This window comes from Corythoichthys intestinalis, chromosome 2, assembly GCF_030265065.1.
Source record: "Corythoichthys intestinalis isolate RoL2023-P3 chromosome 2, ASM3026506v1, whole genome shotgun sequence".
NCBI classification, from domain to species: Eukaryota; Metazoa; Chordata; class Actinopteri; order Syngnathiformes; family Syngnathidae; genus Corythoichthys; species Corythoichthys intestinalis.
In genome coordinates this window covers 57,611,022-57,636,249 of record NC_080396.1, presented here as the reverse complement: position 1 = coordinate 57,636,249, position 25,228 = coordinate 57,611,022, and the positions used below count along the sequence as shown (strand labels likewise).

General features: G+C 39.9%; 1 protein-coding gene across 1 annotated transcript in view; it reads left to right on the top strand.

The window, feature by feature from the left end:
• LOC130907858 (neuronal membrane glycoprotein M6-b-like) overlaps positions 1-25,228 on the top strand; it is a 44,603-nt gene that overhangs the window by 11,704 nt on the left and 7,671 nt on the right. Inside the window, exons 2-6 of the mRNA XM_057823352.1 lie at positions 16,282-16,468; positions 16,551-16,710; positions 17,236-17,404; positions 21,062-21,135; positions 21,220-21,285. Coding sequence (XP_057679335.1) covers positions 16,282-16,468; positions 16,551-16,710; positions 17,236-17,404; positions 21,062-21,135; positions 21,220-21,285 — 656 coding nt within the window. The remainder of the gene's footprint in view (positions 1-16,281; positions 16,469-16,550; positions 16,711-17,235; positions 17,405-21,061; positions 21,136-21,219; positions 21,286-25,228) is intronic.

Here is a 25,228-nt window from a genome sequence, read left to right as displayed (position 1 = left end):
CAAACAGCTGTAATGCGTCCCAAACACATTACGCCAACAGCCAGACGTAGGCATTGGTATTAATCATATCAACCATATTCTTAAATCTGATACTGTATGTTTTCCTCAAAAATGTATTTGACATTCCCAAGTCTCAGGACAACTGCATGCTTTACACCCAGCCTCAGACTACAGAGTTAAACCTCTCTGGTGGTTGCAAGTATTGTACTGTAAGTCTTGAAACTGTTCAAGACCTGGTTTGGAGTTATGACATGTTATTAGTATAAGTCTTTATACTGATTATAATTAGAGGATGATGCACCAAAAGATAAAAGATTTTCTTATTTAAGATATAGAGTCGTGAGATGCACAATTCTATATCGTTTGTTCCAGTCCAATATGTATGAAGTATGCAAAACTACGTAATTCATCTTACCTGAGCTGGCAGCTGCGATGAAGTATACAGTAGAGGTGGGAATCTTGGGGCACCTCACGATTCGATTCCGATTCAGAGGCTACGATTCGATTATAAATCGATAATTTATGCACAACCCCACCACTCCCTTCCCCGCAGCTATTAGCTGCTTTTAATGTTTCGTACATTAGTTACAAAAATAGAACAAAAATCCTCTCATGCTTAAATAAACTACTATTTCAGTATCAAGTTAACAGTTCAAAACAGTAAATACAATATTTAAGTCCCCATTCTATATAGCAGCTTTAAACTACATTCAATTCATTTAATGTTGTGAATCAACCATGTTGTAAAATTGGTAAAATTGTTGGTAAAAGTTGGTAAATTTGCTCCCGCTATTCCAGAATTTCCCTTCTGTCTACTTTCGACATTAAAACTGTTTCATCATTTAAAGATAGATTCAAGTCAAGATTTGCCGATGTAGGAGTATTTTATATAAAGTCAATTAGGTTCGCTGCAACAGAGCCTTCCTGAAAAGTCTACTGCTTTAAGATGGCGGCTGTTTACTAACACCGCCAAGTCTGTCATTTCGCATCTAGTTCTATATACATGTGATATTAATCAGACACGAGTGTTAAGCCGACGCCAATCCACCGTAGCATTATGTGGGCGTAGTTTGTAGCAACATGGGCGAAGTTTGTAAACACTGGGCATTGTTTGTAGCGGCTGTCTGCGTTTTTTTTTATCTAACGGCATGAGTTGTGGAATGTGGATGTTTACTCTCGGTCAGTTCCTCATTGCATCTCAAAGACCGTGCTGACTGTGTTTGAGTTCCTCTTTACTTAGCATGTTTACATAATCAGAATATGGATGTTTGCAAATCGTTCTCGAATCTCGAATCTTCAGCGGTTGACTCACGAATAATCTAAAAATCGGAAATTTCACACACCTTTAGTTTACAGTGATCACTCGCTACTTCGTGCTTCAAACTTCGCCCCCTCAGTCCCTTGCGGATTTTTTTTTGTTTTCAATTAAAATAAATAAATAAATACAGATGTGCTATCCCGATCTGATCACTTAGTCTCACTCTCTCTCCTGCTCCTTTTTTTGGTCAGGCAGTGTATTGGAGTTTCTTATTAAAGTAAACGATGATTGACAGATGTTAAGGTTTGGTCTTGCCCGAGATGCCTGGAAGCTGACATTTCAAAGCGCCGCATGCGTCAATCATCGTTTAACTTGTTAAACAATGGCTACCGCACGCAGGCTATTTTTAGACCACGACGTCGCATCGTAAAGCGGAAGTAAAGCCGAAGTGGGACATTATAGACCCGCCCTCGCATAGACACAATGTTAATTCTGCTACTTTTCGCCGGTAATCTTTCAAAAACGAACATGTCGATCACGCATTGCTTTTTTGGAACTTGTAGAAACGACTCTAGACATTACGACACATGAAGGATGTTTTCTTCATACGTTTCCGGAAACCAAAAACTCGGGAGGTAAAAAATGTGAAGACCGAATCAACTTGTGCGGACTTTAACACCAGCTTGGTGAATCCATTCACATTTCATATGCAGTAAACATTATGTTGGGTTGGCATGGTCTTTCAGAGGACAAAGAGGTAAGCCATTTTTATATTTTTAACTTATTTTTTTAGCGTAACATTGTGCCGTACTGCTTCTGTCTGACAATGAATGACCTGAAAAGAATTACAATGGTATCTGACTGCCACTGTTACCGTTTCTGTTATATATATATATAAAAAAAAAAAAAAACATTAGTAAGGGGGAAGTGTAAATAAATCATAGGATTACCATGTGTTATCATAAAAAAATTAAAAGTGTTCGTTGGCTGTCACTGAGTAGCATTTGCGATTGCTACACAAAGCTAACTAAATTACCCCCAAGAACGGTAAGAGACGTAGGACAACCAGAGGATATATAAGAAAGACAGGGCTGATGGTAAAGGATAGCTTGTTGAAACAGGAGAATGTCATTGTCAGTCGCGTCGATAAAAAAGCTAAAGCTATGCTTAGGTCGGCTCGTTTTTTTCGTCTTTTTCAGCCTTCGACACTAAAGATATCTCTTTAACTGAACACTTTTATGTTCTTCCACATCTTTGCCAGTGAATTTGGCACCAGGCACATCATTTTCAGAGAGAATTGGTAGGTTTAACTCTGTAAACATCTCCTTCGTACACGATTTCCATTCATTTCCTATTAGGGACAAACGGTGGATTGTCCCTACTTAGCAACAGTAGCTAGTGTCATGAATTTAATGAGCGGAAGTGACGTGTTGCTTGCGGTACGCCATTGCTGTGGCAACTCATTTTGTGTAAGTGAGCAGCTTGGGCGGATTTGAGTGGACTCACTCAATAATTCATTTAATAAATACAAGCATTATTCGACTTTATTCTTGTTTAAAAATAAATCGGTGGCACAGTAACATGTTTAAAACTTATTATAATTATTACCTTTGAAGTACTTAAAAACCATTTATTTAAAAATATATATACATATATATATATATATATTTTTTTAATTACTATTATTACTATTTTTTATTTATTTATTTATTAAACATGTCTTATATGTACTGTATATCTTTCCAATGCTAAATCTGAATAAATACATTAAACACACACACATACACACACAAAAAAAAAAACAATTGGTGAGGGGGAGCTACTTTGCAGTTTTACACTGATCGCGGCGGGTTCTGGTCCCCATTAACCACGAAAGACCAGAGATCACTGTAAATCCCTCTATTGATTAGAATTTGAAGTAGGTGAGTTAAGAAATTGAGGAAATTCTTTATTTGTGAAACCATCTAAAACACGGCCTCAAAAGATGTTCTCAATATTGTTGACTTTAACGGAGGCGGTGATGCGCTACGTAAAATACGTAGTAACTAATTTCGCTAAGTTATCGTTATTCTCGTACTAATACTACTTTAGTCTCATAATAATAGTACAAATTTAATCTCTTAGTCCCATTTTTTTTCAAATCTTTGTTCGCATGGCCCTAATACTACGACGTAGATAATGTAATAATTATCGGTGACTTTAATATTCATATAAACTCCCTGTCAGAGCCTCTAAGTGCAGCATTTAAAACTATGACACTTTGGATTTTGCACAGTTAGTACATGAACCAAACCAACCCATATTAATAGTATTCCATTGCCTCGAAAGTGATTGTACTTCCATATACCACTGCTAAGTCCGAGCACTATCTCATTAAATTTGGAGTCTTAGCCCATTGTAATCTTTCGAATCAATATCAGGGCTATAGCAGCCACAACATCAACCCCTCAATACCAGACTCTCTGAACTATTACCCATGGTGAACGATGCCTTTGCTTCAGATGCTGACTTGATTGACAATCTCACAAACAACTTTAATGATTCTCTGCATAACACTCTTGACACTGTAGTCCAATTAAGACTTAAAATACGTCCTAAAAGTCGGATTCCATGGTTCATAGAAGAAACCTGAGCACTTAAACCATGTGTACAAGCGCAATGGCATGCCACTAAACTTGTTTTTTTGTCAGGCATGGTGCGATTAGCTTCAGAATAGCTCTTATTTAACTAAAACGAGCAACTTTTCTAGATTAATTGTGTCATGTCATGTGATTTTCTGTTTTATTTTGAAGGCTTCACCGTCCGCGTGTCTGTGTACTTGCCCTTGCTCTTGTCACCTAATCGCTTATTGTTTCCACCTGTCCCCCATTACCTTGTGTGTATATATTGCCTGAGTTTGCCTTGCCTTGTGCAGAAGTGTCTTACAATGCATGTTGGTCACACTAGCCTTGTTTCATACCAATCATAGTCGTCTAGATATTATCCTCCATTTGGAGTGGTTTGTGTTTGAACTTTTGATGCTCGTTATCTTGGCTTTTTCCTCCATTTGGAGCATTTTACGTTTGTACTTTTCCTCCTTTTGGAGTGCTATGTGGTTGCATTTTTGATCGTAGTTGTCCTGGCTTATTCCTCCGTTTGGAGCGTTTTATTTGTACTTTTCCTCATCCCTGTATGCCAGCGGAAGAACCTTTGTTTTGTGAATAAAAGTTTTTGCCTTAATTCCGCAGCTGAGTCCGCCTCGTCATCTCGGCCTGACAAATATATATTAAAGGGTATTGCAACACCTGGGGAAATGCTAATATTCCATTATTTATCCATAAACGCATGCCTTTTGGATTCATATCATGCCACTTCGTGTAATAACACACATCTCAACACCAAGAAAATGATAGAAATTTAGATCGATTGTGAAGCTAAAAGGACCTGCCCCAGAGATCCCGGAAAGCTAGCATATTGTGTGCGTGACGTCACTACAAAGAAACAACTGGCTCAGTGCTTAGTACTGAATGGCGGTGATGATGGCGGACCATTTTGTTTCTAGTTGCAGTGACGAATCCGACGTAACCAACGTTCTTCTAATGGTAACGAGGAGAGTTATGAACCTTTCTGTGGTGTTTTGGGTTATCAATTTGAGCCCAAACGAAAGCCAATGCAGCCTAATGAAAGGATCATTGAGGGGAGCAATCACACTGATGAAACACTGGCAAGAGATCGCATGGGAAACACCGAAAGGTTTGTTTTGCATTTCTTTTTGTGAAGCTGATACACCGTGACCGCAAAATAAAGTAATGTATAGAATAATTATCATTTATTGTGCTATCATAGGTTTTCGCTCTGCCAACAGACACAAATATGAATGGGATTAGAGGATTTGTTCTATATATTTTACGAGCGATAATTTATACATGTGTCCAGTCTTATATCCAATGCGTGATATGTTTTTCATTGTAAAAGTACTCGCTCTGGCCATTTCCCTCCTTTGCTTTGCCTGGGGTGGTGGGGTGGTCTCATCAGAGCCAGTCATCGTCCTCTTTCTTGATATCTCGGGACATTTAGGTGGCTGCGTGTGTATGGTGGGCACTGCATCTGCTTTCAGAAGCAATATCTTAGCAAAACCTGATTTCATTTGTCCATAGTTCGAATAGCTTTCAGGTGTAAAATGCGCACCACACAAAACCGTGCCGGAGGCTGGGTCTGCAAAATTAGCCCTCTTAGCACGGACGAACTTTACTCATTGTCTGCGTAGTCCAGCTCTTTTTCTCGCGTTCGGGAACTCATGGGTACTATGGCTATTTGTACACCACATAGCATGACAGGTTTGAACCATTTTAGTGATTTTTTGATAAAACACGAACGCAACTCTCTCGTCGATAAACAACGATGGCACCTGCCTCAACCTTTTGTTTCCTTGTCGTGACGTCTCCGCCCCATTCGGCTGTTTCCGGAATACTTTTGGAAATTAATTAATTAATTAATTCGTAATTTTCGATCTATTTTCGGTAATTGCTCATGAATGTGATTTATTTTTTTGTTAACTTTATTAATATTTGTTACCTTGCCACATAACGGTTCTATTGATATCTCACAGCCCCTTAGTATTATAATACCCTTTAATAAAATACCCCGAAATTCCTATTTAATATAGTGGCAATGTATGTTCGATGTGGTCCTCTTCCTCTGAGGCAACGCATTAGATCTTTGGGAAGAATCCTTTTCCTCTGATCCCACCCAGAGTGTTTCATCTAGAGATAGACCGATTATCGGCGCTGAAATTGGGAAGATTGATGTATATCGGTATTGACTTTTTTTTTTTAATCCAACTGGCAGATATGAAAAACTCAGTTATAAACTGGGTTAAATTATTTCTGTTATATTGAATTATTTTATTTATTGTCAAAAAATCCAGGGAGCTATTATCCAAGTTTTTATTTAACTTTACAAAAGGTGCTGCTGAGCCTGAGAACTCCCTGTATTTTTATTGTATTTTCTGTGGAAAAATTTCAAAGAGCTATTTAACCTATTATTCAACTTTATAAGAGATGCGTCTGAGTCCAGGAAAATCGGGCACCACTGGCTATTATTTTCTCTTTGTTTGATTTAATAAACATGCTTTAGCCATTTCAATGAAGTTCCGTGTTTGCATTAGTCAAATTTGTCAAGCCAATTTTTACACTTTTACTGCAAATGAATCTCGGCTCTAAAAATCGGTGATAGGCCCTTCTAACTACTAATAAACTGTATCGGTCCTTAGATATTAACCACTCGACATCCGTTGTTGCCTGATCATCCTGAAAGCGGATCCCCCATTCGCGGCCCTTGCCAAGATGTTCTATTTTCTGCTGTTGGGGTTTTGAGGTTTTTTCCTTTTTCTATTGGGGTTGAGAACAGTAGATTTTCTAATTGTCTGTTAAATGTGTGCCTATGAAGCCTTTTGAGATATTATTTGTGATTAGGGCTGAAAGAATAAATGTGACTCGACATTCGGCATTGTAATTTTATGCTGTAATGCCAATTGACAATGTATTACTTCTGGTTTGTGTGCCTTGGTCACCAAGGGGCAGTACAGATTAGAATAATGTTGACATATGTATAATGTATGAGGAGTTTTACAACTTTGAGAACCCAATAAGCTGCAGTAATAGTACCCATAATGAAGATAATGAATATACGGCTGTAGGTTTGGTTTGACGGTCTACATGTGTTGCTGCACTTATTGTTCAAGAGTATCACGACGTCAATGCTAGTTTTGTAAGTTCTAAAAGTCAAGAAGTTCTGAACAGCGTCTGTATATAAAAGAAACAAACAAACAAAAAGAAAGCAATAATACACATGAAAATTATTTTTCAAGAGCAGAGAATCCAGTTAAACATCAGTCAATACTCTCCTTTAGACCATTGCTTCAGTTCCAATTTTGGTTGGTTGATTGGTTCACATCTTTGTGTTTGGATTCAGATTACTCATGACATCACTGTGTGAGCAAAAGAAGGAGAAAGGGAAATAAGAGGAAAAGTAAAAAGCAGTTGATAAGCTCAATGCTGAACTGGGTCATGGGTAACAAATTGCCATGGCAACTGGTACTTGCGGGCCCTAAGGCAAAGAGGTGCTCTTCTTACGAAGAACATGTCAAATCTTGTTACTCTTCACTGTGCTAGCCAACCAAAATTGACTGCCAAGGCAAGTTTGCTGTTATACTGTAGCTAAACATCGTTCCATCGATTTTCTATAATTTTTTTAATCAAAGTCACGGGTAAATGTAGCCTATTCTCAAGTAAATTACATTGCTGGTCTATGTCCTCGAAATAAATCTTGTGCATTGTGTGTTTAAACTAAGAGCAGGAAAGTGAAAGTGGGCCGGAACGCGCTGGATTCGCCATCGTATTTCATGGCGGAACGCCATTCCGGCATACGGTGCTTTGATCCCGAAAATATGACGGCAACTGTCAAAACCTCATGTTTTAAAAAAAACCTGCCACACACGCATCTCCAAATAGAACCATCTACTAACGCCAGATTTACATACACAAGTGTTGACAACAAGCCTAATAAAGAGCTTGTTTAGCGTCATCCGTTTCCACTGATATTTATTTTTTTATTAATTCTACGTAGTTCTTCCCAGCATCTCTCTCTATTTGACAAGTTGCATCGCCCAGCACACAGTACAGACAGCGAGTGCACATGCACTACAGGGCACGCAGAAAAAAAAACTGGACTCTGCCGTTGGTTCAATTGGCTGACATACTGGCATGTGATCAGCATGGCTAGTTGGCTGTGATTGGTTCAAATGCACCTTTTTATTGGAACAACAAATAGAGGAGGGAACAGCTTGTTGAAATAAAGGGGCAATGCAACAGAAAATTGATCAGATCGTTAAGAGAATGGTAAGAGTTGAACGAGGTTTATTTAATTTATTTTGGGTGGTTCAGAACATCTTCCATGTTTATGTGCACTTTGAACTTATTTATGTTCATTTATGTAAGGTTACTTCTTCATTTCCTTATACCGTATTGGCCCGAATATAAGACGGTGTTTATTGCATTGAAGACTACAGTTACAGTTAGACTTCACTTTGATGGTCAATGCAGTTATTGCAATTTTGTTGTTTTATCACAATAGATTGGTTTATTTACATTTCAAAAACCAGAAGCCATTCATTTAAGAATGTGATTGCATTTTAGTTTACATATTTAAATGTTCAGATATTAAGATTTGAATGAGGCAAAATAACATGCTTTTACTCTCAAATATATTGTTATAATCACGTTTCAGATTTACTATAATTATTTTCTGTATAAAAATTAATTTGGTGTTCAAAAAGTCTTTTTTCAAACTTGAGTCTTGAAAAAGAGGGGGTCGTCTTATAATCAGGGTCGTCTTATATTCGGGCCAGTACGGTAACTAAAAAAAAGTCAATGTTTGCTTTGTCTTCCAGATATATTACATTTCACTGTGCAAGTCATTTGTACTTTTTTTAATGTGTTACATATATCTTTATTATTTAAAAAAAGTAAGTGTTTATATTTCTTCAATTTTAAAGTACATCCTATGTTCTTGAATAGTTAAAATTTAGGTTTTGCTTTTAGATTTGAGTAAATATAAAAATTAGAATTATGTGGAATTTGTAATTCAGTGAAAAAATACATTTTTTAATGGAAATCAGTTTCTCATTTATGCCTCGTTCCAGTGTAATGCAGCAGCCTAATGCACGTGTGAAACCTACAAATTCATTCATTCATTTTCTGAGCCACTTATCCTCACGAAGGTCACAGGGGCGCTGGAGCCAATCCCAGCTAACTATGGGCAGTATAAGGGGGACACCCCGAATCGGTTGCCAGCCAATCACAGGGCACAAGGAGGCGCACACAGTCATACTGAGGGACAATTTAGAGTGTTTGATCAGCCTACATGCATGTTTTTGGGAGTACCAGGAGAAAACCCACGCAGGCATGGTCAGAACATTCAAAACTCCACACTTGAAGGCCGGAGCCTGGGACTGAACCCTTGATCTCAGACCTGTGAGGTGAACGTGCTAACCACTGTGAAACCTGTTGTGTTTTAATGCGTGTTATATTTATAAAACCGTCTCCCAACAAAAAGGGCTCCGTGCCGAACTTTATGTTAGGGAGTTCCGGCAAGAAATTCTAGCCACTTTCACCGCTGACTAAGAGGTTATTTATATGTGAAATGTAAATATTTCCTGTTACAAGGGCAAGGAAGGAGCAGGCTGACATGTGTGTCGTCCCATAGTGAAGCTGGGAAAACAACAACAAAAAACATTTAATGTAATTCAAAAACCTATCATTGTGTAGATATCAAAACTTGGCACACTGTGTTGCAAAAATAGTGCAGTCAAACCCTTATAACCTAGCTGATATTATAAATAGAGTGAATGTGTTTAGCAAGCTAGCAAACTCATAGGTGATGCAGACTACAGAGAAAGCTGTCCTAGTGTCGAGCATTTTCTACAGTTTGGAACTGATTGTTTTACATAAGCTGCCCACGAGTAGCATGAGCTCTGATTGGTGAGTTTGACAGGAGGATACATGGAGAACTATTATTTGTAAAATACACATAAGATTCTGGGTCACTTAGAGGTGGGGCAAACGGACAGTCAAGGCAGGCAGGTTCTTGGGGCCCCCGAGGGCTGCCAAAATGTACTCCACAGACCAACATAACTGTCCATTTGGAGGTAGCAAACCTCCCCTAGTGGGGCTCCATCCCAACTGCCGTAGCAACCTGGATTTGACGCTGTCAGTTGACCCTGCATATCTCGTGAAAAGTAAAACTTAAGTGTCAGATAAAATTACACGCTTATTTATGCTATTAAATGTTTCTCGATTAAACTGTTTTATATATGTAGTCTGCCTACTTTATATAACAAGTGTGATCAGTGTTGTTAAAAGCACCACTGAGGTGTGCAAAAAGTGGGCTTTTCAGGAAGATCCGGTTCAGCTACTAGAGGGCAGCGGCAATGAATAAAGACGGACAAGGATGATTTAAGTGAAATATGTATTTTTAAAAGGTGATACAGAAAAATTAACCCTTAGAAATATTTACAGTGTTGTTGTGTGCACACAATGGTTGCCCACCAACTGCAAAAACCGGAGTCCAATTTCCCCACCCCAATGTTCATAAGTAACAAACGGCCAAGTATGAATGCCATCGGTTTTATGGATGTGGAAGGGGAGTGTCCAGTAGCGCTGCTTGAGTCATCAGAGGTTGAATGGATATTTGAAGTGCTTGGCTTGAGTAGTGCAGCGCCTCCTACCAGACCCTGACTTGACAATTATTGCTAGTTGAAAACTTTACCCAAACTTTATCCTATTGTGTTGGAAGACAGGAAAAAAGACCGTCTTCAGGCTCGATTTCTAGCTCGCCATCCTGTTGTTGGAGTAGTCCCAAGGCAGTGCGGGCCACCTGGCCTACATGAACCAACCAACCCAATGGCGTGCCGCAAGCAACACGTCACTTCTGTTCAATAATATTCATGACGTTTGCTACTGTTGCTAAGGGAGGACGCGCCACCGTTTGTCCACAATAGGAAATGAATGGAAATCGTGTCCGAAGGAGATGTTTACAAAGCTAAACCTACCAATTCTCTCCGAAAATAATGTCCCTGTTGCCAAATTCACTTACAAAGATGTGGAAGTACATAAAAATGTTCAGTTGAAGAGATGACTTGAGTGTCGAGGGTTGAAAAAGACGAAAAAAAACGAGCACACCTTAGCATAGCCTTAGCTTTTTTATCGACACCTTTTTCTTACGCGACTGACAATGACATGCTCCTGTTTCAACAATCAATCCTTTACCACCAGCCCTTCTTTCCTATATATTATATCCTCTGGTTGTCCTACGTCTCTGACCGTTCTTGGGGGTAATTTATATTTTGTGTAGCAATCGCAAATGCTACTCAGTGAGAGCCAACGAACACTTTTAATTTTTTCATTGATAACAAATCTTAATTTTATAAATTATTTACACTTCCCCCTTACTAAAGTTGTTTTTGTTTACAGCAGAAAAGGCAACAGCGGCAGTCAGATACCATTTCAATTCTTTTCAGGTCATTCATTGTCTGACAAAAGCAGCACGGCACAACGTCACGCTAAAAAATAAGTTAAACATATCAAAATGGCTTACGTCTTTGTCCTCTGAAAGACCATGCCAACCCAACACAATGTTTACTCCATATGAAACGTGAATGAATTCACCGAGCTGGTGTTAAAAGTCCGCGCAAGTTGATTCATTCTTCACATTTTTTTCTCCCGAGTTTTTGGTTTCGGAAAGCGTATGAAGAAAACATCCTTCATACGTTGTAATGTCTAGAGTCGTTTCTACAAGTTCCAAAAAAGCAATGTGTGATCGGCATGTTCGTTTTTGAAAGATTACCGGAGAAAAGTAGCAGAATTAACATTGTTTCTATGCGAGGGCGGGTCTATAATGTCCCACTTCTGCTTTACTTCCGCTTTACGATGCAACGTCACGGTCTAAAAATAGCATGCGTGCAGTACGCCATTACGAAAATGCAATGGTATTAGCATGTGAGCGTTAGCATGTTAGCATTGGTATGCTAACATAACAAAATACAATAATAAAGCACCAACAGACACAGAAAATAAAATGAACACACAAATTAGCATACATTAGCATTGTGGCTAATCCACTAACAACAGCTGAAAAAATTTAGACTCACCAGTTCACTTGGATGTAATTGAGCACACACACTCACAGGTTCCCAACACAAATAAAAAGGTCTGGTTCTATAAGTTACGCAGTAACAAAGGCTACTATCAGTAACACAATGCGCCACCAGGGACTCAAATCCTGCACTGCCAGACGTGTCCCCCTGCTGAAGCCAGTACACGTCCAGGCCTGTCTGCGGTTCGCTAGAGAGCATTTGGATGATCCAGGAGAGGACTGGGAGAATGTGTTATGGTCAGATGAAACCAAAATAGAACTTTTTGGTAGAAACACAGGTTCTCGTGTTTGGAGGAGAAAGAATACTGAATTGCATCCGAAGAACACCATACCCACTGTGAAGCATGGGGGTGGAAACATCATGCTTTGGGGCTGTTTTTCTGCAGAGGGACCAGGACGACTGATCTGTGTAAAGGAAAGAATGAATGGGGCCATGTATCGAGAGATTTTGAGTGAAAATCTCCTTCCATCAGCAAGGGCATTGAAGATGAGACGTGGCTGGGTCTTTCAGCATGACAATGATCCCAAACACACAGCCAGGGCTAAAAAGGAATGGCTTCGTAAGAAGCGTTTCAAGGTCCTGGAGTGGCCTAGCCAGTCTCCAGATCTCAACCCCATAGAAAATCAGTGGAGGGAGTTGAAAGTCTGTGTTGCCCTACGACAGCCCCAAAACATCACTGCTATAGAGGAGATCTGCATGGAGGAATGGGCCAAAATATCAGCAACAGTGTGTGAAAAGCTTGTGAAGAGTTACAGAAAACATTTGGCCTCCGTTATTGCCAACAAAGGGTACATAACAAAGTATTGAGATGAACTTTTGGGATTGACCAAATACTTATTTTCCACCATGATTTGCAAATAAATTCTTTAAAAATCAAACATTGTGATGTTCTGTTTTTTTCCCCACATTCTGTCTCCCATGGTTGAGGTTTACCCATGTTGACAATTACAGGCCTCTCTAATATTTTCAAGTGGGAGAACTTGCAAAATTAGTGGTTGACTAAATACTTATTTGCCCCACTGAATATAGTGCCTAGGTGACCGGTGGTTGGATAATTGGTATAATGTGACTTGTCGTGTGACGTGGTGCATTCAGGGAGTGTGGAAAAAACAAACACTGGCTAAAAATAGTGAATCGTAACCCATGTTATATTTAATATTCTTTTTTTCTTTAATGTGACTTTACTCATTGTTTACCTATCTATTTTGCGAAAAACACATTTTTTGCGCCATGCACGGTGAGGCGGGGACAGAGGAATTTCTTACTCGGAGCGTCAAGATACCCAAGCAACGCCACTGCTTAGCTTTCATGTTTGCCTGATCAGACAGTATTATCTGAAGTCATGATTTCAATCCCAAAACAAAAAATCCTTCAATGACACATGCAAGCAATTCTTTCCTGTGAATTGACTGTATCGCTTCTCCTTACTTCTCTTTTTACATTAACTCTGCTGTACATCCTTTCAGTTCATTAACATAGCATCTAGGTTACAATCTGAAATAAGATCTCAATGCTAGCCCGGAGCCGTACTTCTTACTATTGTTACTGAGGGTTATTATACGAGCACTGAGTTGATATACAGTGTAACAGTCAATGCGTAGTATAGTAACATATTGTTTCAGCCAGCAAGTCAATGCAAGTGCAATGTTGGCTCGTGGTCATACAGTATTTCACACTGTGGGCAAAGAAAGCACGTAGCGAGGTGGCAGGATTCAGCGAGGTGTAACACAGGCGCAACGGGCTGACCTCAGAGTGTCACCTCAATTCAGTTCTAATAAATAGCCCATTGATTTCCATTAGGCCTGACCACTCTGGCCTGTCTGTTTCCTATTAGCGGGCTTTTAAAACCACTTCCACCAGCTGACCGGATAACGTGAGTGTGTTTAAAAGAAGCTTGGGAATTTACGATATATAGGAGCAGAGAGCCAACATATTTCAAAAGGACTGAAAAGTTTGGATTTGTCCTTTAGTCCTTATTCTTATTAGGGCGTCTATGACGGGTTTGAAATAAATGGAGATTAGTTAACTTCAAAGAAGGATAATCCCAACGTTTTTTTCTTCTTCTTTTTTTTTAAATGTTTTGACCGGTATTAGACTAGCAGGTGAAAGCATGATGGGGTGTAAGTGTGCAACCCCCATTATGATCACTGTGTCTACCCCCCAACACCCTCCCTCAGGACCTGGCCTGATTCTGATTGATGGATTTAAGTGAGAGCCATCCAGCCCTTTTCACTCCACCTTCCAATCAGCGTGCCCTTCATTAACATTAATGGGATTTGAATCTATTATGCAACAAACCTCTTCCCTCCTTATGCAATGAAGACTTCATCATGAGCAGCATACTTTGGAGGGGAGCGTCTTAACTCTATGACTTAATCTAGCTTTGAATCACAGAGTTTAAAGCTGGCCATAGCTCCAATATCCTGAATATCACAGCATCGGAGCGAATGTTTGTATCTAAATAAATGCACTTGTTAAATCAAATGAATGATAATGTAAATAATGTTCCAGTCTCCTCAAAACACACTTTTTAATGCTTTTGCCCCCCCCCCCCCAAAATTGTACTCAGTTAATAACAGTTGGTCTCTACCTAATGTGTAAACACTAAAAATGTGAACATAAATAACGACCATACTTGATATTTTGTTCGTTGTGCTTCATGCATGCACTGACTAGACACTGAGTAAAATCGTCCTTCCACTGCAAAGAATCGAATGTGAATTGATGGTGGCCTGATATTGCCCAGTTTGTTGCTGCCTTTTCACACTTGAAATCTAAAGTGCACTTATAGCATTTTTGCTCATATCGCAAGACAAAATACAAACATAGCAATGGCTCTCCAGAAATTCATTATTCAAAGCACTCATATCTCGCCTCTGTAAATATCCCCAAATTATCTCTGCGTTGTCTGCATTTAGCTCAGGAATTTTTGTTTAATAATTTGGTCAAACATATTTTGGGTCAGCCCAGAGACAGTCAAATTATCTACAACCAAACAAGTCAAATCTGGTTTGTTCTATTTATAATGATTTGAAAAGTAGTTGTGATTTTCCCTCAGACTCACATGAGGCAGAGGGAGGACTCCTGATACTATGTTTCCCCTTTCATGCATCATCATTTCACTCTTTGAATATTAGTCAATCTTGCGCATTTCCAAATCATCTTTGTTTGGCCAGATATGCTACAGATGAACCTCCCTTTCTTCAGTGGAGGCAAAAATCAATTTACTCTTTTAAACTCATCAATAACAACCACAGTCCCATGGGAGAGTAAAATGGTCCACTTCGAGAGGTCGATAGAAAACCCTCAAAGGATAGTCTACCATTCACAATAAAATCTTACATTTACTATGGTTTTGCAGGGTGGCAGATTATTTGTAGTTTGCGGCAAACTAATCTTCACATATGATGGGTGCGATGTGTGTATGTGGATTATTAATTATGTGGAAGACCTGTTATTAGCTGTCTGCTGATGGATTGAGTGATAAAAGCTGACAGGGGCTTTTAGCTCAGGCTTGTGTTGAGTGTTAAAGTCAATCCAATGAGCTCACTGGATCATCTGCCATGGATCATCAAATTAATTTTTCACCCATCCACAGCGGACAATTTCTCATTTTTGTACATTTTCAAACACATATGATTGGATAAAGGATGCTTAAATTCCAACAAACTCTTGTACATGCAACAAGCTAAATGCTGCTTCAGGGTTTGCCAAATGGAGCAGGTTGCCATGGAAACACAGCACAAAAGACATTTGATTTCATCCTATTTTGCCTCGCTGACAAACTTCCTGCCTTGCTGAAGGATCTATTTTTAACAAGCTGTTATATAAGAGTCCCCTCCTCCTTGTTGCTCTTCATTCTCTTGACTCTTGGTGTTCATACACGGCGGAAACTGTGTGATGATTCTGGAGCGCACCAGTGCATCACAACATTTCAGAGGTAGAACACTCAAGTGCTGCTTCTCTGGTGGCCTAGAAAACATCTCCTCTACTTTAAGATCATTTATTTAGCACCAGGACATGACTTATTCATGCCATCTGGTCATAAAAAGCGGAGGGAAAAATCTTTGGAGATGACAAAAGGGAGGAGGAGAGTGTGGGTGTGCAATGGCTTGTTACTAACATGAAATGCCGTGGTGCCCTGGAATACGAGTTTAATTCAGTGACAGTGCACATTACTCATTACTTATATCATTTTCACAAAGATGAGAGGAAAGACAAGCCTTTCCAGAGAAAGTGAAGATGTGTCTATTTGTCACCTCATTGCCACGTTTTGTATACTGACTCTGTGTGTGTGTGCGTGTGTGTGTGTGTGTGTGTTTTTTTTTAGGATGCTTCGAGTGCTGCATCAAATGTCTGGGCGGTGTGCCCTACGCCTCCCTGGTGGCCACCATCCTCTGCTTCTCCGGTGTGGCCCTGTTCTGTGGTTGTGGCCATGTGGCACTGACCGGCACTCTGACAATGCTGGAAAACCACTTCTCCAGGATCACCAGCGACCACGCCACCCTCACCTTGGTGTAAGTTCTGGCCCTTGGTCAGCGCTTAGCAAGAATCAACCTTTTCTGATTTTAACCCTGCCCAATGTTTCAATGCCCTCAGCATTCAGATATTTCAGTACATCATCTACGGCATTGCTTCCTTCTTCTTTGTGTACGCCATTGTCTTGCTGGCTGAGGGATTCTACACCACAAGCGCCATCAAGAAAGAGCTGCAGAGTGACTTCAAGACCACCGTGTGTGGACGTTGCATCACTGCCTTCGTACGTCTCTGTCTTTTTCTCTCTCTCAAACACACACACACACACGCAGAAAGTGTGACTTGACTACACTTGAGCCCTCGGGGATAACGCTGGCACAGTTTGTCCTTTCTAGCCTGATTCGCTGATTGCCGCAGATGTCCAATTTGTGCTCATAAGGTTAGGCTTTATTGGTGGTAAGCAGTCAGGACCGGCAATACGCTCTCTGCTGGCCTAAACACCATCGAAGGAAGTAAACAGCGCTTCCACCCGAAAATGTACTCCCAAATTTCTCCATATTTACTAACGGATATCAGCTTGACTGTGCTGCCATGTCGAATTAATTTACCCAAAGCAAGCAGCTGAACAGGACAGGTTGAAAAATAAATAAATAAATAAATAATAATAATAATTTTCCCAAAGCCCACAAAATGACTAGTGTTTGCCAATGCCTTGAGAGATATAGTTAACCCCCTCATACATGTGTTATTATGTTGTTCTCTGAAATCTGTGGTAATGAGAGAAGACTAATTCATTTGCTCTTTTCAGTTCATGTTCCTGACCTACATCTTCGCTCTAGCATTCCTCGCCATCTTCGGCTTCACGGCCATCCCAGTGTTCCTCTTTTTCAACATGTGGAACACCTGTGCTGCCATGAGGTCCCCTGAATCCAATATCACCTCGCCCGACTCCATTTGCGTGGATGTCAGGCAATATGGTGGGTGGGGCTAAAACCATTGCACTGATGTATCTCAACATCTTACTTAATCAAACTGCAACTTTGAAGCCAGAGAGAAAATAATGCATTGAGGAAGAAATCTGTAGCCAGGGTGATTCATTCATTTCATCTCTGGGTGAGCACAAACACTCTTCAAGGATTCAATGAATGTCACATGTTTACTGTATAGATGGATAGATAGACAGATACAGTGGGGAAAATAAGTATTTAGTCAACCACTAATTGTGCAAGTTCTCCCACTTGAAAATATTAGAGAGGCCTGTAATTGACACCATAGGTAAACCTCAACCACGAGAGACAGAATGTGGGGGAAAAAAACAGAAAATCACATTGTTTGATTTTTAAAGAATTTATTTGCAAATCATGGTGGAAAATAAGTATTTGGTCAATACCAAAAGTTCATCTCAATACTTTGTTATGTACCCTTTGTTGGCAATAACAGAGGCCAAACGTTTTCTGTAACTCTTCACAAGCTTTTCACACACTGTTGCTGGTATTTAGGCCCATTCCTCCATGCAGATCTCCTCTAGAGCAGTGATGTTTTGGGGCTGTCGTTGGGCAACACGGGCTTTCAGTTAGTTGAGATCTGGAGACTGGCTAGGCCACTCCAGGACCTTGAAATGCTTCTTACGAAGCCACTCCTTTGTTGCCCCGGCTGTGTGTTTTGGATCATTGTCCTGCTGAAAGATCCAGCCACGTCAAATCTTCAATGCCCTTGCTTGGAAGGAGATTTTCACTCAAAATCTCTCGATACATGGCCCCATTCATTTTTTCCTTTACACAGATCAGTCGTCCTGGTCCCTTTGCAGAAAAACAAGCCTCAAAGCATGATGTTTCCACCCCCATGCTTCACAGTGGGTATGGTGTTCTTCGGATGCAATTCAGTATTCTTTCTCCTCCAAACACGAGAACCTGTGTTTCTACCAAAAAGTTCTATTTTGGTTTCATCTGACCATAGCACATTCTCCCAGTCCTCTCCTGGATCATCCAAATGCTCTCTAGCGAAACGCAGACGGGCCTGGAAGTGTACTGGCTTCAGCAGGGGGACACGTCTGGCAGTGCAGGATTTGAGCCCCTGGCGGCGCATTGTGTTACTGATAGTAGCCTTTGTTACTGTGGTCCCAGCTATCTGTAGGTCATTCACTAGTTCCCCCCGTGTGGTTCTGGGATTTTTACTCACCGTTCTTGTTGTAATTTTGATGCCACGAGGTGAGATCTTGCATGGAGCCCCAGATCGAGGGAGGTTATCAGTGGTCTTGTATGTCTTCCATTTTCTAATAATTGCTCCCACAGTTGATTTCTTTACACCAAGCGTTTTACCTATTGCAGATTCAGTCTTCCCAGCCTGGTGCAGGTCTACAATTTTGTCTCTGGTGTCCTTCGACCAGGGGTCGCGTTAACCGAATATTTTCCGTCGTTGACCGATTTTTTAAAACGGTGACGGAAAAAAACTGAAGTCCACCTGTCATTTTGACAGGTTGCAATTCACACCCCAGACCACAGGGTGGCGAGTGAGCATATTAATTAGCTATTGTCTCTCTTGATGCATGACGTCGTTGGCCTTACTCTGAAAAATGTCAAGGCAACTGAGTGTCCGAAGTTTCTTCAAAAAGCCCCAAAACGACGATGGTGTTGATGAAAGAGGTGAAAAAACAGGGACTGCACAAGCGGGCACGCAATTCAAGTCCATGCGCGCCAGGAGAAAGGTGTAAGGTGAAAGGTGAACTGTTAATTTCATTGTTCCATACGTAGCCTAGCTACTGGGGCCACAGTCAGCTGTTTTTGTCACTGCGGAGAAAAAAGTTACATATTCATCTGCTTGATGTGTGATGGCACGGTGTGGATTCTCTGTTAAGCTTGTTCGGACAGAATATTAATTTAAAATGAGTGAAAACTAAATACTATTGAATATGTTGAAGCGGTATACAATGTTAAGAGTCTTGTTAGCTCGAATTGCTGTGTCCAGCCGCTGTAGTTCTGCTGGTCTCTGTGAACTCTCTATTCAAGCCGGAACGCGCGCGGCTCTTAAGTGTCTCTGTCACGTGACTGTGTCGTAGCCGCTAACGCGCTCGGCCAAATGGACACACAAGTACGGAAGGTGAATTATGCCAAACAAAGGGTCACCACAATGTCATTATCATCATTTTAAAAAATTAAGTGACGGGTAAAAATAGATTATGACCGGATTTTTATGACCCTGTCAGTCAAAATGACAGACAACGAAAAAGTCTAGCGCAACCTCTGCCTTCGACAGCTTTTTGGTCTTGGCCATAGTGGAGTTTGGCGTGTGACTGACTGAAGTTGTGGACAGGCGTCTTTTACGCCGACAATGAGTTAAAACAGATGCCATTAATACAGGTAACGAGTGGAGCCTAGCTTAGAAGTTAGCCTTCTTTGACAGCCAGAAATCTTGCTTGTTTGTAATACTTATTTTCCACTCTAATCTGAAAATAAATTCTTTAAAAATCAAACAATGCGATTTTCTTTTTTTTTTTTTCTCCACATTCCATCTCTCATGGTTGATGTTTACCCATGTTGACAATTACAGGCCTCTCTAATCTTTTCAAGTAGGAGAACTGCAAAATTGGCGGTTGACTAAATACTTATTTTCCCCACTGTAGATGGATGGATGGATGGATGGATGGATGGATGGATGGATGGATGGATGGATGGACGGACGGACGGAGGGACGGACGGACAGACAGACAGACAGATAGATAGGTTTAGATTGAGGATATGTTGGTTTGGCGCAGCTAGTCTCACTTCCAGTGGAACAGCATTCACTTCACACAACTAGATCTCTTTTCTTGCCCTCCATGAGCAACTGAAAACAGGGCTACCAAGTTGTCTTTCCAGCATCAGAAACTTTAATTTTGCCCATGTAGGCAAGCTCTCTTTTCTCACAGTGACTCAAATACAGAGTACGAGTATGGGCCACTACAAGAAATTTAAAAATGATCTCCTCAAATAAAGCAGAAAAAATACTCAATAAAAAAATGCCACTACTACTTAAGAAGTAGAATTGGCTTTTCTGCAAGTCATATACATGTACATTATTGTTTAATGTATAGTGGCAAAACCTTTACTTTTGGATTTAATCTTTTTTTATGTTGTCCATTATTGAAATTACAATACGAAATACATTTTATCAAATGCATTTTTTGTCATTCCAAGCATTAAAAACTGAGTTTAAAAAAATAAGATAATCTGAACAATAACGAGCTTCATTTATACATATACAGTATATTATATTGGTTTGGGCCAAGAATTTTCGTATATAAGGGCGATTTTTGTCACCAAAGAGTTTCAAATGATTTTCATATTCAACAGGTCCAAAAAATACAATGAGATTATGAAAATCCTGGTTGGCTCTCTTTGAAAATCCACTCTAGCTTTATCCCACTGTGTGTTTTACGGCCCACTGTACTGTACTATATGTGACCCACATGTGAGGCACAGCTGGCCTGCCTCCCAAGTGGGAAAAGGATCACATTGGCGGCACAGGCAGCCATGCTTTCTGTTCGCTGCTTAATTGGATTCCCACTTGAATTTAATCATTGTCGTTGTTTTTTGTTGTGCAAAGAAAAGGGAACAGGAGCCACATTTTCTCTCTGACTCAGGGCTTTGATTCTACAGGTATTATTCCCTGGAATGCAACACCAGGAAAAGCTTGTGGTTCCACTCTAGGAGACATTTGCAATACCAGTGAGGTGAGACACTAAGAGGATTTTTTTTCTTATTTGGATCTTTATTTTCATCCCCTAACCTAGACCTAAATCTGTTTTGGATTGCAGTTCTACCTGTCCTATCATCTCTATATTGTGGCATTTGCCGGCGCTGGAGCGACTGTCATAGCACTGGTGAGCCTCACTTGGTCTCTTTATACGCACGTTACCATGGCATAATTATCTGTTTCCATAGCAACTCTGACTCTCTTGCTCAGTGCATGAAGCCACGGGTTTAAATTCTCCCTAGCTGCCCACCGCTTTCTCTGTGTGTGTAAAGGGTCACTGTTTCTGTTTTAAACTTGGTCGAGGGCGCATTTGTTTCCTCATCATTCAAAACGAAACCTCCCACAATTCTGGCAAGTGTCGACCGAGTTTATTTGGTGATCTTTGGCTATGACACAAACCTCTTCACTTTTCTTTTGTGGTTCATAAGCTATAATTTGGTGGTTGCTAAATAATTTGCAATAAATTATGTCGTTGAGCAGGCCAGTAAAGCAAACATAAACCTAAAACACCTGGTTTGGGCCATTTTACAGCGCAGATATTACCTCTTTTACACTTTAGCGGAGTGATGTGAAAATGATTGTACTTATGTTGCCTGCATATTAGCGAGAATTCAAATATTTTAAAGTTGTTAAATATTAAGTTTACAACAATGTCTGAGCTTTTGCAAACTATGCTTATTTGCAACTGTGTTAGTTGAAGCGGTATGTGTCTGAAGGCAAAAATTATGAAATATGAAATTTGATTCAGTTGAATTTGGTGAAATGTTTGGCAAAACAAATGGATAGGACACTAGGATAATGAGAGGGTTGTTGAGGGGGGAAAAAAGCTTCATAAGGATACGGGTGCGGGGCCGATTAATAGGCGGCTTGCATTGTTGGATTGGCCATCAAAGCTGACCGAGGGAAATCACAGACAAAGAGCTTTTTTCATTAAAAATTCTTGTGAATTAATGCTTAAATCCCTGAATTCTTCATAGACGTAAAACAGTCTCGATTCTTGGTTAAAAGCAAAATAACGTGCAGTTAGCATTCATTTTACGTAAATATGTCGAAGTACGATGCTAGTCTGTTATTCAGTTTGGCGGCCGCCATATTTAAACAGAGCTTTCTGGTGAAAATTCGTGTGAATAAATGCTTAAATCCCTGAATTCTTTATAGATATGGATGTAAAATAGTCTTGATTTTTGGTTAAAAGCCAAAAAAACGTGCAGTTAGCATTTATTTTACGTAAATATGTTGAAGTACGATGCTACTCTGTTAGTCAGTGTGGCGTCCGCCATATGTAAACAGAGCTTGAAAATGAATGAATGAATCGAAGAATGATGCTAGTCCGTAGCAGTTAATTTCTCCCATTGATTTTTTTCACAACGTTTGAAAATGCATGCATGGTATTAAAAATATCATAATTACCTTCAATCCTTAAACAAATCACTCCTGACACAATCCTTCCTGTTTGTATGTGGTACAGCTTTCGTACTTTATTAACCAAAATCCAGCGTTGGACCATTGCATGTGTTGACTAACTGCGACCGACTGCCAATAACTGAAGCGGACTGTGGGACGGACCTCGACTTGAAGGCGTTGCGCAGTGGATGACTGATGTGACCCGTCAATACAATTATTAAGTCTGGCCCCACATTAGCCCCTAATACTCCATCGTACGATGCACATAAAGGCAACTTCAATTAAGAAAATGTCGTTATATGCATTTACAATCCGCCAGCTTGTTTTCTCCTGTCATCTTCCAAAATTATACCCGGGTGACGGCGCTTCAGGGGTTTATTCATGGCCGACCTGCTGTCGTGGTATGCAAGCTCGGCATTGCAGACGCCCTCCAATGTTCGTTAAAATAAATCCATGCTTTGGCCAATCTGGTCTGCTTTTTGGGATTTGTGCAGCTTCCCAAAATATCAAGTCTGCACCTCGTTGTAAGAGTAATTAGTTACTCACTTCTACATATTGTTACATTATACATTCTTTAACATCTTTCACATCAAAGATGTCTATATTAACTGATTGAATTGAACCGATTTTTTAATTAAAAAAAAAACACAATGTATCTCACACGTTTTTTTTATTTTTTTATTTTTAAGTTTACCTATATGAGAGTGTGAGAGTGTAACGGGATCCAAACTTAACTTTCGAAACTTTTGTTTTTCCTGTTAAACTGAACTCGCACAGTACCATGACACCTGTCCCGAGGTACGTACTGAACAATGAAATGTACGTATGTATTGTCACACCCCTAATATGCAGGTGAACCTCTGAATCTCCTGCCGCTCCGGTTTTTGCTCTATTTGTTTGGATGAAAAAACATCACACAAGGTTCATGGATTAGTCATTCAAGAAAAGTTTAGGGCAAGTGACTATTTTTGGTTATTAAAAAAAAAAAAAAAATTATTATTATTATATTGTAGCGTCTACAATGACGCCAACTTGGTGATGATATTGCACACTCACACTCACTTAATTGTACCCACCAGGACGCCACGAACCGTATGTACAAAAAGTAGCCTCAGAGTTTAAGATGATGTTCCCCACGCTAAATGCTAATGCTAATGAGAATGTGAATGCTATGCTAATGCTCCAAGCGACCTGGCCAATCATCGTCTCTGCCCCATTCGGCTGTTTCCGGAATACTTTCGGAAATGTTCGTAATTTTCAATCTATTTTCGATAATTGCACATGAATGCGATTTATTTTTTTATTTAACTTTATTAATATTTGTTATCTTGCCACATAACGGTTCTATTGATATCTCACAGCCCCTTAGTGTTTTAATACCCTTTAAAGTGCCCGTTTTTCCTCCACCTCCTTTTGTTGCTTACTTACAGAAGCACCTAAAGTCTTGGACCTTTTCTTATTAAAAGTCTTAAACGTCATTTTGACAGCAACAGAAGGAGATGGGTCTAACTGCAGCTCGTAGTCCTCTTTGCAACCACGTCCCCTGCTTTAACGAATAATTATATCAAGCTTCATCATCTGCCAACTGCGCAACTTGCTTTCATCAGGTGTTCATTATCCACCAACTGCGCCCTCCTGCTTTAAACAACCCGAACCCTTACCCTAACCTTGAACCCTAACCCCTCTTCTGCGTCATGGGACGTGGGCGGCACCAAAAAGGGGCGTGGTAGGATGGGCAGGTACCAAAAAGGGGCGTGGTAGGATGGGCAGGTACTGCGGGCCGCAGCTAGACCTACTTGAACAGAAGTGAAGCGCTAGCCACCAACACAGTGAGATGACACCATGTTACAGAACAAAAATAAAATTGTAATCGTTTTAATTTGTGTTGTTTGGGTCCAAACTAAATCAAAAGGTGCCACTAAAAAGGTATTTGATTGGTTTTGCTAAAATTAGAGGCTAAATTCAAAATTTCTGATTTTATGTCCTAGTTATGCAGAAATATTAATGTTAAATGTCATTTCATATATATATATATATATATATATATATATATATATATATATATATATATATATATATATATATATATATATGTATGTATCAGAGGTTGCGCTAGACATTTTCGTTGTCTGTCATTTTGACTGACAGGGTCATAAAAATCCGGTCATAGTCTATTTTTACCCGTCACTTAATTTTTTTAAATGATAATGATGACATATTCAATAGTATTTAGTTTTCATTCATTTTTAATTAATATTGTAACACTTGCTTGGCGGCAAAAAATTAGACACGGAAGTCGTGGTATTTTTCTCCCTTTTTACTCTGCTTACCAACAACTCCGCCCCCAAAGAAAAAGAGGCAACGATATAGACCCCAATCACCAACGTCACACAATGATCTTAATTGTGGTTGTCAGCCCAAAATCTTCTAAATATATATTAAATGCATCTTACCAGATATAAAAAGACTACCACATAGTCTGTGGTGATCGTTTGGTGACCAGACTTCTTGTCGAATTACAGCAGTCCATCTCGCTCTCATCTTCACCATTTTGATTATTAATATTAACGAGCAGAAAAACACGCCGTAATAGGAGGCATGTACGTAGCGGTAATGTGTAAATATGACGAGCTGACACACAATATGGCGGCTCCGGTCAGGGGGGC